The following is a 13,836-nucleotide window of genomic DNA, read 5'->3' on the forward strand; positions in this document are numbered from 1 at the left end:
CCTTTTGGCAAACTGCAAGCGTGCGGTCATGTGCCTTTTACCTAGGACTGGCTTCCGTCTGGCCAATCTACCATAAAGGCCTGATTAATGGAGTGCTGCAGAGATGGTCCTTCTGGAAGGTTCTCCCAACTCCACAGAGGAACTCTAGAACTCTGTCAGATTGACCATCGGGTTCTTGGTCCCCTGCCTGACCAAGGCCTTTCTCCCCGATTGCTCAGTTTGGCCGGGCGGACAGCTCTAGGAAAAGTCTTTGTTCCATTTCAGAATGACGGGGGCCACTGTGTTCTTGGGGACCTTCAATGCTGCAGACATTTTTGGTACCCATCCATCTGTGCCTAGAAACAATCCTGTCTCAGAGCTCTACGGACAATTCCTTCGACCCCATGGCTTGGTTTTTGCTCTGACATGCACTGTCAACTGTGGGACCTTCTATAGACAGGTGTGTGCCTTTCCAACTTTCCAATATCCAATCAATTGAATTTACCACAAGTGGACTCCAATCAAGTTGTAGAAACATCTCAAGGATGATGACTGGAAACAGGATGTACCTGAGCAAAAAGTCTGAATACTTATGTAAATAAGGTGTTGTTTTTTTTTTTTTTTTACAAATCCCCCAAAAACTGTTTTCGCTTTGTCATTATTGGGTATTGTGTGTTTAAAAAATCTATTTTAGAATAAGGCTGTAACATAACAAAATCTGGAAAAAGAACCAGGGGTCTGAATACACCTGTTGTGTTGAAATATTGAGGATACAAAGCTCCCTCATCTCCTGTTTAGAAGACTAGGAGAGAGGAGGCGGGGTGCGAATGCTGAATTTTTCAGTTCTGCTCTCCCCAGGACGCCCGGCTGGGGGTGGAGACTAGCAGCTGGCGTTGGGGTAGCTACCACCCGGAAGGGATGTGCACACAAACATGTACGTATGCACGCACAGCATCCTGAGTCAGTGAGTTTAAGCAGAGCAGGAAAGTGACCTTAGCATGGGTGCCAGTTGGTTTCTGATTTAGCCAACAAAGTCATACCCATGCTTTCACACTGACTGAGACCACACACACACACACACACACACACACACACACACACACACACACACACACACACACACACACACACACACACACACACACACACACACACACACACACACACACCCTTATTAGCCTATTTAAATCAGGGCCTATTAGTGTGAAGTTAAGAAACACATTAAAAGCTATTGAGGACGTGCAACAGGCAACTCCGTCAAGTGGGGCTTTTCAGCCCCAAAAAGGCAGGTTAAGGCTTTATTTACTTGGTATACATTTCTTTTAGAGGTTCAGTTTCAATGAACGCCCAGAGGCGAGACCTTGCCTCGTGCTACTGTGTTAAAACAGGACTGTGTGCTCAAGAAAGTCTACTCGTTTTTTCTCCCCTTTCCATCATCTCGACTCGCCTCCTCTCCGGTCCTGTCCATCTTCTCATCTGTCCTCTCCTCCTTACCGTCAACTTAATCCCCTCATCTCCACTCTGGATGCAACCAGGTTCCCCCCTGCAGCGCCTCTCTCCAGCCATTCCCCCTACAAGCCAGGTGTTATCTTCCCTGGGCCCAGCCATGTGAGGCAGGCCTAATGGGCACCTGTCACCACCACAGCCAGTCATCCAGCCTCCCTCTGCCTGCCAGTCTCAGACCATCGCCCTGCCCTCAACTTCCATGCATTACAGATGAACAGCGAGTCCTCCAGAGCACCACTGCTAATGCAAGCTTTCGCAGGCTTCCACAACCCCGTCTTGTGAAACACGGTGCTACAGATAAGGAAGCGGCAGCCAGATACCACTTCAGAGCGCAGACGGTTGCCTGACAGGACAGCGTGGAAGTCAGCGTAGCCGGTGTTCTCGTAACACGTCTCACATGAAAGGCTGGACAGGCCGTATTAAAAAAGGGTAAGACCGGGAGGAAAGGACACATATGATATTCAAGGACGTGCTGGAAACCGAGATAACGTATGACACAAACAAGGAGAGCGGTGATGACAAGGGCCCACGTCGACACTTGCTGAATGAGGGCGTAGCTCCTGGATTAAATGCCACCTGGCAGGAACACCCACTCGAAGACAATGACGTCATTTGGAGTTGGACAGATACAGCAGCTAGATAGTCAAACTAAAGCCACTTAAAGAAACAACTCCTCATACAGTTAATGAGAAGTGTATAGGGCAGTATTGAAGCATAGCCCAGATGATCTGGCAGTCCCATCATGTATAGATATAGGAGGGAAGCCATAAGCAATGACATACGCAATGGCCCAGTTCACTCTTTATAGGGCGTCCCCAAATGCACCCTAACCAATCTAGGTATATTCTGAACTTCAGATCATGCTGATGCTATGCATAGTATGTGCATGAATTATAGTAGGGCCTTAGGGTGATGGCCCCCTGGGACTGGGTACTCCCTTTCCAAACCAGGACAAGTGTTATAAATATCAACATGGGCACGCCAATATGCATTGGTCCAGCCCATTTACAGAAAACCCCTCAGAAGCAACTGACAATTTAACCCTGGATCAAATAGTATAGAACATAATGGAATAGAATGTATGGCTACATACGGGTGTGTCTCACCTTGCAACCTTCGCAGGCACTGACTCCATAGTGGTATCCTGAGGATTTGTCCTGGCACACGAAGCAGGGCTTGTAGACCCTCGGGGGAGGAGGCGGCGATGGCGGGCTTGGCACTATCTCCTCTGAGCTGGTACTCTGTGTCTCTATCGCTGCGGGAGAGAAAAGAGAGGGAGGCACACACACTCAGTGACAGAGGACATGGACAATATCTTGACAGGCTACTTCCGTATCCTGGACAAGAAAGACTACTCTGGATGTTGGCGAGAGTGTGTGTAAGAGCACTTGGCACAGTGAATCAAAGCAAGGCTGGAGATGCAGAGAAGAGAAAAGCAGGCCATTCTTGTTTACCAGTAACCTTAGTGGTTCCACATATCAATCAAGACAACGTCAGCAGTGGAGAACACAGATAAGGGTGTCCTGAATGGCTGTAGTGAGAAATTGGCTCGCCTATCAGGGAAGGAACTAGACATAATAGTTCTCTCTCTAGGCTGTATTAGAGTTAAGTGTGTGTGGCCGGAACGGAGTTGTATCATCATGTTTTCTCAAAGAGAGAAAAGGGAAGGTGACCTAAGCTAAGATTAAGGTGGACATTGAGAACCAAATACCAAGGCTGTCCACACGGAGTCAGCCTCCCGACCTTCCCCCTCTTCCTCTCTTGCCCTCGTCCTCTCTCTCCCTCTCCCGCCCTTGTATTCTCTCTCCGTCTCTGGGGAAAATAATAAACAAGACTAAAGACAAGAGTCACTCTCCCCCACGTTCTCTTTCCCTCTCTCCTTCTCTTGCTCTCCTTCCCGGCCCTGAAAACAAACAAGGCTTAAGACGGGAGAATTAACTGAGATAAATCAGTCGGGATCCCTTGTTACGAGACGTAAGATTATTATTCTTGAAATAGATAGGAACGAACAGCTGACTGGAGACTGTGCGGCCAGGCGTTCGAGTCTGTTTCTGCGGTAACATGGACTCTTAACGCGATCAAACTTTTTTACTCCTGGCAGAAACAAGCAAGGTGTTTGCAAACTTCAGTTACCTAGGCAACACTCCCCACAATCCAGCAGCAGCAAACATAGCATGAAAAGAACAGGTTTGGAACCTCTAACCCTGGCAATTTGACTGGTAAACTCATGGGTACACCTGCAACGGCTGCCTGGTATTGTGATCCAATAACTTCCATGGTCATGTAGAATGTTCATTCAAATGATGTTAACTGATGTAATGGAAAGTCTTTTTTTTGTAATGTAAGTTGAGTTGAATAAACAAATCACAACACAAATTGAAGGGTACTCTTCCTGCTTTTACTTCCTTTGCTCCTATGGGTACATTCAGAATGGCCACCAGTAGGGTTGGGTGGTTTCCAGACTTTCATATCTTCCTTCTCTCATTCTGGGATTTACGGCTTAGTACACAAGGGGGTGCCAAAAAAACACAAAAAAGACCATTGGGCATTTGTTATCAGAATGCTACTTAAATTAGCAAAACTAATAGCGAATACCATACATACATACATACATACAATATCTTATAATGACAAAGCAAAAACAGGTTTTTATCCATTTTTGCAAATTAAAAAAATAAAATAAAGAAATACTTTATTCACATAAGTATTCAGACCCTTTGCTATGAGACTCGAAATTGAGCTCCGGGGGCATCCCATTTCCATTGATCATCCTTGAGATGTTTCTACAACTTGATTTCAGTCCACCTGTGGTATATTCAAAGGTGTACATGCTGTGTCAGAGTAGAGTCACGAGGGCAATGGGCCTGCCTGCTCTGCTAGGAGAAGATTGGGGAGGAGCCGTGTTGAGAACAGAGGAGAAAACGGCAAGCAAATCCAGATAGCAGTGGCAGCTGTACATCCAAAGGGCTTTGACTTCTCAAACACGGCAGAAAGCTTACCTTACACAATACGATGCCCTGTCACCTTATTAAATTAGTCAATTACTAAGTAGCAAGTTAGGGGTCACGTCAACGCAGAACTGTTCTTTCTTTATGCGGAAAGAAATAAAATACGGCTCAGAAATCTCATGCAGCGTTTTGTAAATGCAGATCTAAAATGCTTCTTCCTATTCATTTCTGCCGGGCAACAGACAAATGTTGTGCTTGAGCACTAGGGCTGATGTGTAGCATTTTACTTGGTGTAGACGGACTACTGTTCTCTGGTAAAATAACTGAGAAAAATATTAGGAAGTGTCGCTGGCCACAGCCATTCTATGATAAACATACAAAAAATACGATGGTCATGCATTGTTTTTGCAACAACAAAAGAAGTTTACCCCTGTAGCTGCCAGCCAAACAGCGTTCCACGTCTGTTCATGAAAACAAATATTTCAATATAAATGCGACCCATCAATACACAGCTGGGCTCACCTGCTCCCGTCTTCTCCCGTTGTGCTATTTACAAACACGTGACTGGCTCAACTGTTCCGGGGAACTAAACATCATTTACATTATGAAGCTGTAAAGGGTGAAATGAAGAACGTGCTTTACAGTGGAAAGAAAATGATGTGAAACTTTTGGAATTACCTGGATTTATGCAGAAATTGGTCATAACATTTGATCTGATCTTCATCGAAGTCATAACAATAGACAAACAGTCTGATTAAACAGATAACACAACTAAAAATTAGACATGTTCATGTCTTTGTTGAACACACCATGTAAACGTTCACAGGGGAAAAGGGAAAAGTATGTGAACCCTTGGATTTAATAACTGGCTGACTATTCTTTGGCAGCAATAACCTCAACCAAATGTTTTCTGTAGCTGCGGATCAGACCTTCACAACGGCCAGGAGGAATGTTGGACCATTCATCTTTACAAAACTGTTTCAGTTCCACAATATTCTTGGGATGTCTGGTGTGAACCGCTCAAGGTCATGCCACAGCATCTCAAATCGGGTTGAGGTTAAGACTCTGACTGGGCCACTCTATTTTCTTCTGTTGAAGCCATTTTGTTGTTGATTTACTTCTGTGTTTTGGGTCGTTGTCCTGTTGCGTCACCCAATTTCTGTTGAGCGTCAATTGGCGGACAGATAGCCTTACATGCTCCTGCAAAACGTCTTGATAAACTTGGGAATTCATTTTTCCGCCAATGATGGCAAGCTATCCAGCAAAACAGTCCCAAACCATGATGCTCCCTCCACCATACTTTGCAGCTGGGATGAGGTTTTGATGTTGGTGTGCTGTGCCTGTTTTCTCTACACAGTCTTGTGTGTTCCTTCCAAACAACTCAACTGTAGTTTCATCTGTCCACAGAATATTTTGCCAGTAGCGATGTGGAACATCCAGGTGCTCTTTTGCAAACTTCGGACGTGCAGTAATGTTTTTTTTTGGACAGCAGTGGCATCTTCCATGGTGTCCTCCCATGAACACCATTCTTGTTTAGTGTTTTACGTATCGTAGACTCATCAACAGAGATGTTAGCAAGTTACAAAGATTTCTGTAAGTCTTTAGTTGACACTCTAGGATTCTTCTTAACATCATTGAGCATTCTGCGCTGTGCTCTTGCAGTCATATTTGCAGGACGGCCACTCCTAGGGAGAGTAGCAACAGTGCTGAACTTTCTCCATTTATAGACAACTTGTCTTACCGTGGACTGATGAACATCAAGGCTTTCAGAGATACTTTTGTAACCATTTCCAGCTTTAGGAAAGTCAACAACTCTTAATCTTAGGTCTTCTGAGATCTCTTTTGTTTGGGGCACGGTTCACATCAGGCAATGCTTCTTGTGAATAGCAAACTGAAATGTTTTTTTTTTTAATAGGGCAGGGCAGCTCTAACAAACATCTCTAATCTTGTCTCATTGATTGGACTCGGGGTTAGCTGACTCCAATTTGCTTTTGGAAAAGTCATTAGCCTAGGGGTTCACATACTTTTTCTAACCTACACTGAATGTTTAAATTATGTGTTCAATATAGATACGAAAAATACAATGACTTGTGTGTTATTAGTTTAAGCACAGTGTTTTTTTAGTGTTGCGACTTAGATGAAGATCAGATCAAATTTTATGACCAATTTATGCAGAAATGCAGGTAATTCCAAAGGATTCACACACTTATTTTGCCACTGTATATCCTAACGCTTTGCACAAGATGACAGCGAGTATTTACTTAAAGAAGCTACAAATATCAAAAATGTATAGAAATAGTTCAAATAAATAGCTTCAACGGTACTGAAAAACCATCCTGTGGTTATTTCCAAATTCCCCAGTATACAGTTTACCGCCCAGGCCTAGCCGCCAGTCCCCCCACTTAGCCATCCTCGACTTGAATGGGGACGCCCGCTCTATTCGATGGCAGCACATGCATCAGGAGAAAATGTGCATCCCACAAAACGTTGCTATTCAAACGGTTATTACGGCGACAGCGGTCATTTCGCTGGCCAATTACCATCATCCCAAATTCCATTGCCACCACAGCCCTAGACACACACAAGCAGACGTGGGTGCCTGCATGCACACACTCCTACGCAGAGACACATATACAATAATCACGGTTGCGTAAGCACAATTATAACATGTTCTGTGCTGTGAAATTATTCTATTTTATAAAGCGTGGGTTTTTCTGTGTTTGTGTGTGTATGCTCTGCGTCATGACCTCTCCCCTTCTGCGTCAGCTCTGGTAGTAAGGATTGTGACGTCTCTGTGCAGCCCAAAGGCCCGGGCAGCACTCGTGTGTAAATAAGCAATCTATATTTAACACAAAGCTCACAGGTTCACCAGGCCGGCAGTTCAGCTGGCAATGGGACGCCATGTGACGCGGCAGACAGACGGTCACACACACACACACACACACACACACACACACACACACACACACACACACACACACTATTTGGCTGACAGCCACAAAAGTGTTTGTGTCTTACGCGCACAGACAAACACTTATATCCATCGTCCACCTAAACGCACTCCGTTGCTCTTTCTCTCTCACGCACAGCCACAGCTTGGGCTCTCCTTTTAATGTGTCCATGGATACCTCTGCTTGTCGATCCCAGTGGACATGCTCCTGAAAAACACCTGGGAAGACTATATTCAGTCAACCAAAAATAACCAGGCTGATACAAACCAACATGCTCACTGCCAGAGAAACAATTGAGAAATGTTATGCTAAAACCAACCCCAGATTCTCCCATATCAGGAGACAAAATAGCAAAATGCCTTTCAGATCCTGATAGCAATAAAGCAGCTAACTGTAGAGAGAACTGCAATAAAGCAGCTAACTGTAAAGAGAACTGCAATAAAGCAGCTAACTGTAAAGAGAACTGCAATAATGCAGCTAACTGTAAAGAGAACTGCAATAACGCAGCTAACTGTGAAGATAACTGCAATAAAGCAGCTAACTGTAAAGATAACTGCAATAAAGCAGCTAACTGTAGAGAGAACTGCAATAACGCAGCTAACTGTAAAGAGAACTGCAATAAAGCAGCTAACTGTAAAGATAACTGCAATAAAGCAGCTAACTGTAGAGAGAACTGCAATAACGCAGCTAACTGTAAAGAGAACTGCAATAAAGCAGCTAACTGTAAAGATAACTGCAATAAAGCAGCTAACTGTAGAGAGAACTGCAATAATGCAGCTAACTGTAAATATAACTGCAATAAAGCTGCTAACTGTAGAGAGAACTGCAATAAAGCAGCTAACTGTAGAGAGAACTGCAATAACGCAGCTAACTGTAAAGAGAACTGCAATAAAGCAGCTAACTGTAGAGAGAACTACAATAATGCAGCTAACTGTAGAGAGAACTACAATAATGCAGCTAACTGTAAAGAGAACTGCAATAAAGCAGCTAACTGTAAAGAGAACTGCAATAAAGCTGCTAACTGTAAATATAACTGCAATAAAGCTGCTAACTGTAGAGAGAACTGCAATAAAGCTGCTAACTGTAGAGAGAACTGCAATAAAGCAGCTAACTGTAAATATAACTGCAATAAAGCAGCTAACTGTAAAGAGAACTGCAATAACGCAGCTAACTGTAGAGAGAACTACAATAATGCAGCTAACTGTAGAGAGAACTGCAATAATGCAGCTAACTGTAAATATAACTGCAATAAAGCTGCTAACTGTAGAGAGAACTGCAATAAAGCAGCTAACTGTAAAGAGAACTGCAATGAAGCGCACATTGCCGGGACCAACAGCAACACTAATCAGACCCAGGATATGAAGACAATCTCACTCCTGTCTCTCAGTGAAAACTGGAAGGAAAATGGAGAGACCTCGGTCTTCAACAAACAGCATATTGTAACATGTGAGAATAGTTTTCCAGTATTACTGATCTATTGGTTGACAGTATATGTGGCCTCTTAGTTTAGCATTAGGGGAGAAACTGAAGTTTATTTTGCTAGTGTACAGGGTGGTCTTCATTAGTCAACCCTGCCAGCAATGTCCCACAGTTATTACGAGATCAATTCTGTGGGTTTCTGCTAAATTCCACATGCAACCCTTGTGACTCTCTACAGAATGCCATGCCGAGTTCTTACCCAGTCAAGTCAAAACCACACACAAGGGACACGGACTCAACGGGGCACTAACCGCACCACCGGTGTATGGAAAACGACCTTTAAAAACCTTCTCATCTCAGGAAAACATATATTTTTTTTCATCCCTGGGAGGGGGGGGGGGGGGGGGTCTTGCCTGTGTGTAAAAACAAACCAGCCCAGGAAGCACTTCAAAGCCTATGATCGGCCTGTGCCTTTAAAATACTCCTATAGAGGAAATTAAAGGTGATCTCGCAAATGCTCCCTGGGGGTTTCTACTTCTGTACATCTATATGTGCCCCCATTGCACTCACTGGTTCTTTTAAAGGCATTTTTTAGTGTCATTCCGTCAGACATGGAAAACGACCTATACTATGACTAGGTTTCAAAGACTAGAGGATGCAGCCAAGATGGAAGCACCTGTATGGCCAAAAGCAAGGCTGCACGATGAATGTTTAGCAAGGAGTCTGGTAGGTAGTGAACTATAAAGTCTATAGGCTTCCTATAGTAACCAGGCCTGGTCAAGACTGGAGGCAAATTGACAGTTTACTGCAGCCTTACTCACATGGCCCTCCACCGTGGTCTGAGAGCGAGCAGGGAAAACTTGTTGTTACATATGCCTAAAGTCTCTGATACACCTTTGTGTCGTGCTTCATCCTGTAAGCTCATCCAAACGAAAACCAGAGCACTGTTTATCATGACTTCCCTTTATTGCTGTGCATACATGCAGTAAACAGTATTAACCATGTTATGTATTGGTTTACTTAACCCAGAGGACAAGCTTAGAGGGAAGGCGAAATACAGAAAACACTCAAATCGGCATGAATGAAATAGGGTCCGCTATTCGTTTCAACTGATGGGGGACAAGACGAAGCGAGCTTAAAGACCTTTCTTTCCATCAGGACGTGGATCAGGGAACAGGTCACACGCTAGTAAACAAAACTTCACCTTTTATCAGCTAGGCGGTAATGAATAGCTCGGGGGCAGTTAAGGAGAGATGCACTCAGAGCACCCTCTTTTTCATTTGGGGTGGGGTGAAGGGTTGAGGGAGGGAGGGATGCAATCTTTTGCTTTCATTGCCCTTTGTTATTGTCATCAGTGCTGTCAGTCTTTGCTGATGCCATTGGCCCTGGCTGCCAGTCATTACGCTCATGTCAAACAAATTAAACTTAAATAGAGCAATCTTTACGTAACACACCACATTTTCTCTCATTAGCAAAAGCGCATTTGCCATTTCCCTTCCTCTCACTCGCCCTCTTACTCTCTCTGATGTGGAGCCATTACAACCTTGCATTATTACCGGGACATTCACCCATATTAAAGCTGCCTTCATTAGACATATGTATACAAACACACACAAATGTACAGGACACACGCACACAAGGGCAACAGCCCTTCAGCACACACACACACACACACACAAACTGCCCTAATGAAAGCACACAAATATTTTTGTAGAAAAAATCTGAGCCAGAAGGACAAGTCTGTGAGGGGACTGGCTACTGTAATTAAACACAATGGCTCAGTTCTGGAGTGCCGAGCGGAACAATGCTGTTCTTGTGGGATGGAGAGGGCTGACTCAGGAGGACAGAGCCTGCTGCTACTGCACAGGGCCACACCAGCTCTACCAAAGCACGGACAATAGAGTACATCTGGGCAGTTGTTACCCAGCACTGATAAGGCTAAAGCAGCCTCTGTAGGCACCATGAAAGAGAGGGTAACTTTTCTAAACTGTATAAGGGTCTGCTAGATAGAGGACAGGCTAGGTCCTTTTCCAATCATCTCGACCTCTATGACCTCTATGAGTATGTTTACATGCAGGGTAATAAATTGATATTAAACTGATTATGGCAGTAAGCGTGAGGTCAAAATCAAAGTATACGCCGATTAAAACACCTGGTTTTCTGAGCAGTCTTTAGAATTATTAGGACACGTAAACACCTTAAAATCGGCGTTGCAGTGGTGTATTTGATCTGCGCATCTGCTACAGTAGCACCAGCTGAGCGAGCCCGAGTTCGGAAAACAACTGAATGTATTGCGTCTTATAAGTAGTTCACATTCACAACTTTATAATGTCCGAACTCAATCAAATATGCTTACCAAAAATAATATGCTCGCAGTGGCAGGACGTTTATCTTGATTGGCGTTTTTTCTGCATTTATCAGAGTGCCATCGGGCAGCTTGATTTCAGTGTCCATGTAAACAGGATTATTAGAGACGTCGGAAAGCATTCAAACTTTATAATAGAACTATGATTTTAAATCTGATTCTCCACAATAAATCACATTATATGTGTGCATGTAACCGTACTCTACGACCATGATACAACAACTCGTTGATTTCTCAGAACTCCCTTTGATGTTCACATTCCCAGACAAACATTCGGAAACAAAGTGTGTGCTGTGTTTTGTCGGCAGCCAAAACATGTTAATGGTTTAACTTAATGTGCTTGCAGGGCAGCGGCACCTAAAGCACCAGTGATTTAATTAGCTTGAGTGTTAAGGGTCTCAAAATGTCACTCTTCAGATTCACTTTGCATATTTGATGAGTCAACCATTGTGCTCACATTAGACATCTCTTCAGTACTCCGAACAGCAGGACGAAGGGATGATCCAAAGAGGCATAATCACAACAAGGTAGGCTATATCAAAAGTTCTGATAATAATCCGAAACTAGCCTGATTACCAGTCAATTTAACTCCTCTGTCATTGGCTAGTGCAGAAACAGAGTGGCACCCAGGCTATTTATAAACGCATATGGACAACACAACTGGCCATCTTGTAATAAAGCTAGGCATCGTTCTTTGGCCTATTCCTGGTCTGTGTAAGGTTCAGCTCTGGGTTATAGGCCAGGGAGATTTTATTAACATCATCCCCATGGGTGACTGGGCCCAGCTGTGAAGCATATTAATGAGATTTCAGCGTCATTAGGGGGAACGGTAACTACATTAGCGAACGGGCTGGCGAGGCTAGCAGTCGTCGGGCAGGGTGAGGGGGCATTCGCGGGGTCTTCCAGTGTACTGTCCTTTACCACCAGGCACAGGATTGTGTGTTTTCTATTACATTAGACCCCAGACACACACAGCCAGAGATGAGACCAGACCAGACCAGACATGACAGACCGTATTAGGGACTCGTTGATGTCCGACCAAAATAATGAACAGAGAACATGATTGAGAATGGATGGAAAGTGTCTCGTCTACAGCAAAGGGGTATCTAGTTCTAGTCAAAAGTATCATAGTTCTCAAGAGTCCAGACAGGCTTCACATTTACAGACCTTTGATGTGTAGTCAAATATGGTATGGCCTAAGAGGAGAGAAACAGAGGATGATAGAAGATGCAGCTGTGTTTTTTCTGGTATCGGTGTTAGAAATGTGGGTAAGCAGGGAAGACACACACGAGGATGCTTGGTCAGCGGTCTACTAACTTCTGGGGAAAATGGGGCCTTTTCCTACCCCAGAGGGAAGTCCTGTCATTCACCAGCACAACTTGAAGCCAGATCCCGAACAACTAATAGATCATCAACACACACATGGACAGGCAGATGAGACAGAGAAAGAGAGAGTTACCCAGGGGAAAGGGAGCAGAGACAGAGTCTTTCACATATATCGTCTCTCTCCCTCCTCCTCTTCAGCCCTCTTGCGCACAGTGCATGTGTGCATGCCTGTGTGAGTGGTGCACGAGTGTGTGCATGCTTGTGTGTGTCTGTATTACTGTAAGAAAGAGTGAGTGTGACGATTACCAGTGCAGGGTAAGCACCCCACAAAGCTGCTGCTTGTCTGCGATGAGTCGGGCTCCCTGTCCATCTCAGCCACATGTGCTCTGGTGACGAGGAGGAGTGATCGGCGCAAAAGTCTCCGCCCCCCCTCCCAGATCCACAAAGCGCAGCCCTTCCAACTCCCGGATGCCCCGCCCCCTGGCCAGATTGGAAGGAGATTTAAAAAATATACATGTTTAGATGAAATAAAACTGCAGCCCATAATCCCGTTTAATACGATTGGATGGGAGCGTGAGATTTATTATGTCCAGGTAGTGTTAGGAATCTGGGATTCAGAGAAATTAGGCCCTACCACTTGTTGGACTGGGAGCTATTAGATTGCAATTGGTGGGGGGGAGGACACTGAGTGAACAGCTTTCAAGTTCTCAGTAATGCAAAGACAATTATAGCAATAATTCTCAAATGTCTATTATAAAGAGTGGACAAATGGACAATTTTGCTCAGTGTTTAAAAAACGTTTAAAATTGTTTTTCCCATTAAAATGGTAACAAAAAAAATAAAATGTGACGTCAATTCACAATGCAGGATAATGGTCCTATTACATATGTATGACCACTAGGGCAGGATAATAAAGTTAGATCTACCGCTGTCATAGACCATTGAAAGCGCCTCGGCTACGGCATGTTTGTTTGTATGTAAGGGCACACCACGGCTTTTTAAATGCCAACACTAAACATTTTTCTGTAGATAACTTCAAAGCGCCACTGAACGGGTATTATACTTGTCTGGAAAGGAATGCGGCTCCTGAAGCAGTACTAACGTTCATCACTTGGAGTCCAGAACTGTCAATCAAATCATCTCAAGCTGCTTGCACACAAGACCACTCTCTCCTAAAAAAAAGTACTTTCAAGTTTGTTACATACCATGACTTACCAAGACATTTAGTAGAAAGACTCCTAAGATTCACTATTTTTGTAACAGAGGTGACTGATTAGTTGCCGTACTTCCAGGAACACAAATATTTGCATCTTTCATGGTGAGGGACAGAGTGAGTCAGAAC

The 13,836-nt window shown here is 44.1% G+C and overlaps 1 protein-coding gene across 4 annotated transcripts in view; it reads right to left on the reverse strand.

Moving 5' to 3' along the window:
- Positions 1 to 13,836, reverse strand: part of LOC110498837 (retinoic acid receptor alpha) — a 164,180-nt gene that overhangs the window by 19,392 nt on the left and 130,952 nt on the right. For all 4 annotated transcript variants that reach the window (XM_021575487.2, XM_036955628.1, XM_036955627.1 and 1 more), the window contains one exon: positions 2,592 to 2,740. In XM_021575487.2, the coding sequence (XP_021431162.2) occupies positions 2,592 to 2,740 (149 nt within the window). The remainder of the gene's footprint in view (positions 1 to 2,591; positions 2,741 to 13,836) is intronic.

This window comes from Oncorhynchus mykiss, chromosome 20, assembly GCF_013265735.2.
Source record: "Oncorhynchus mykiss isolate Arlee chromosome 20, USDA_OmykA_1.1, whole genome shotgun sequence".
NCBI classification, from domain to species: Eukaryota; Metazoa; Chordata; class Actinopteri; order Salmoniformes; family Salmonidae; genus Oncorhynchus; species Oncorhynchus mykiss.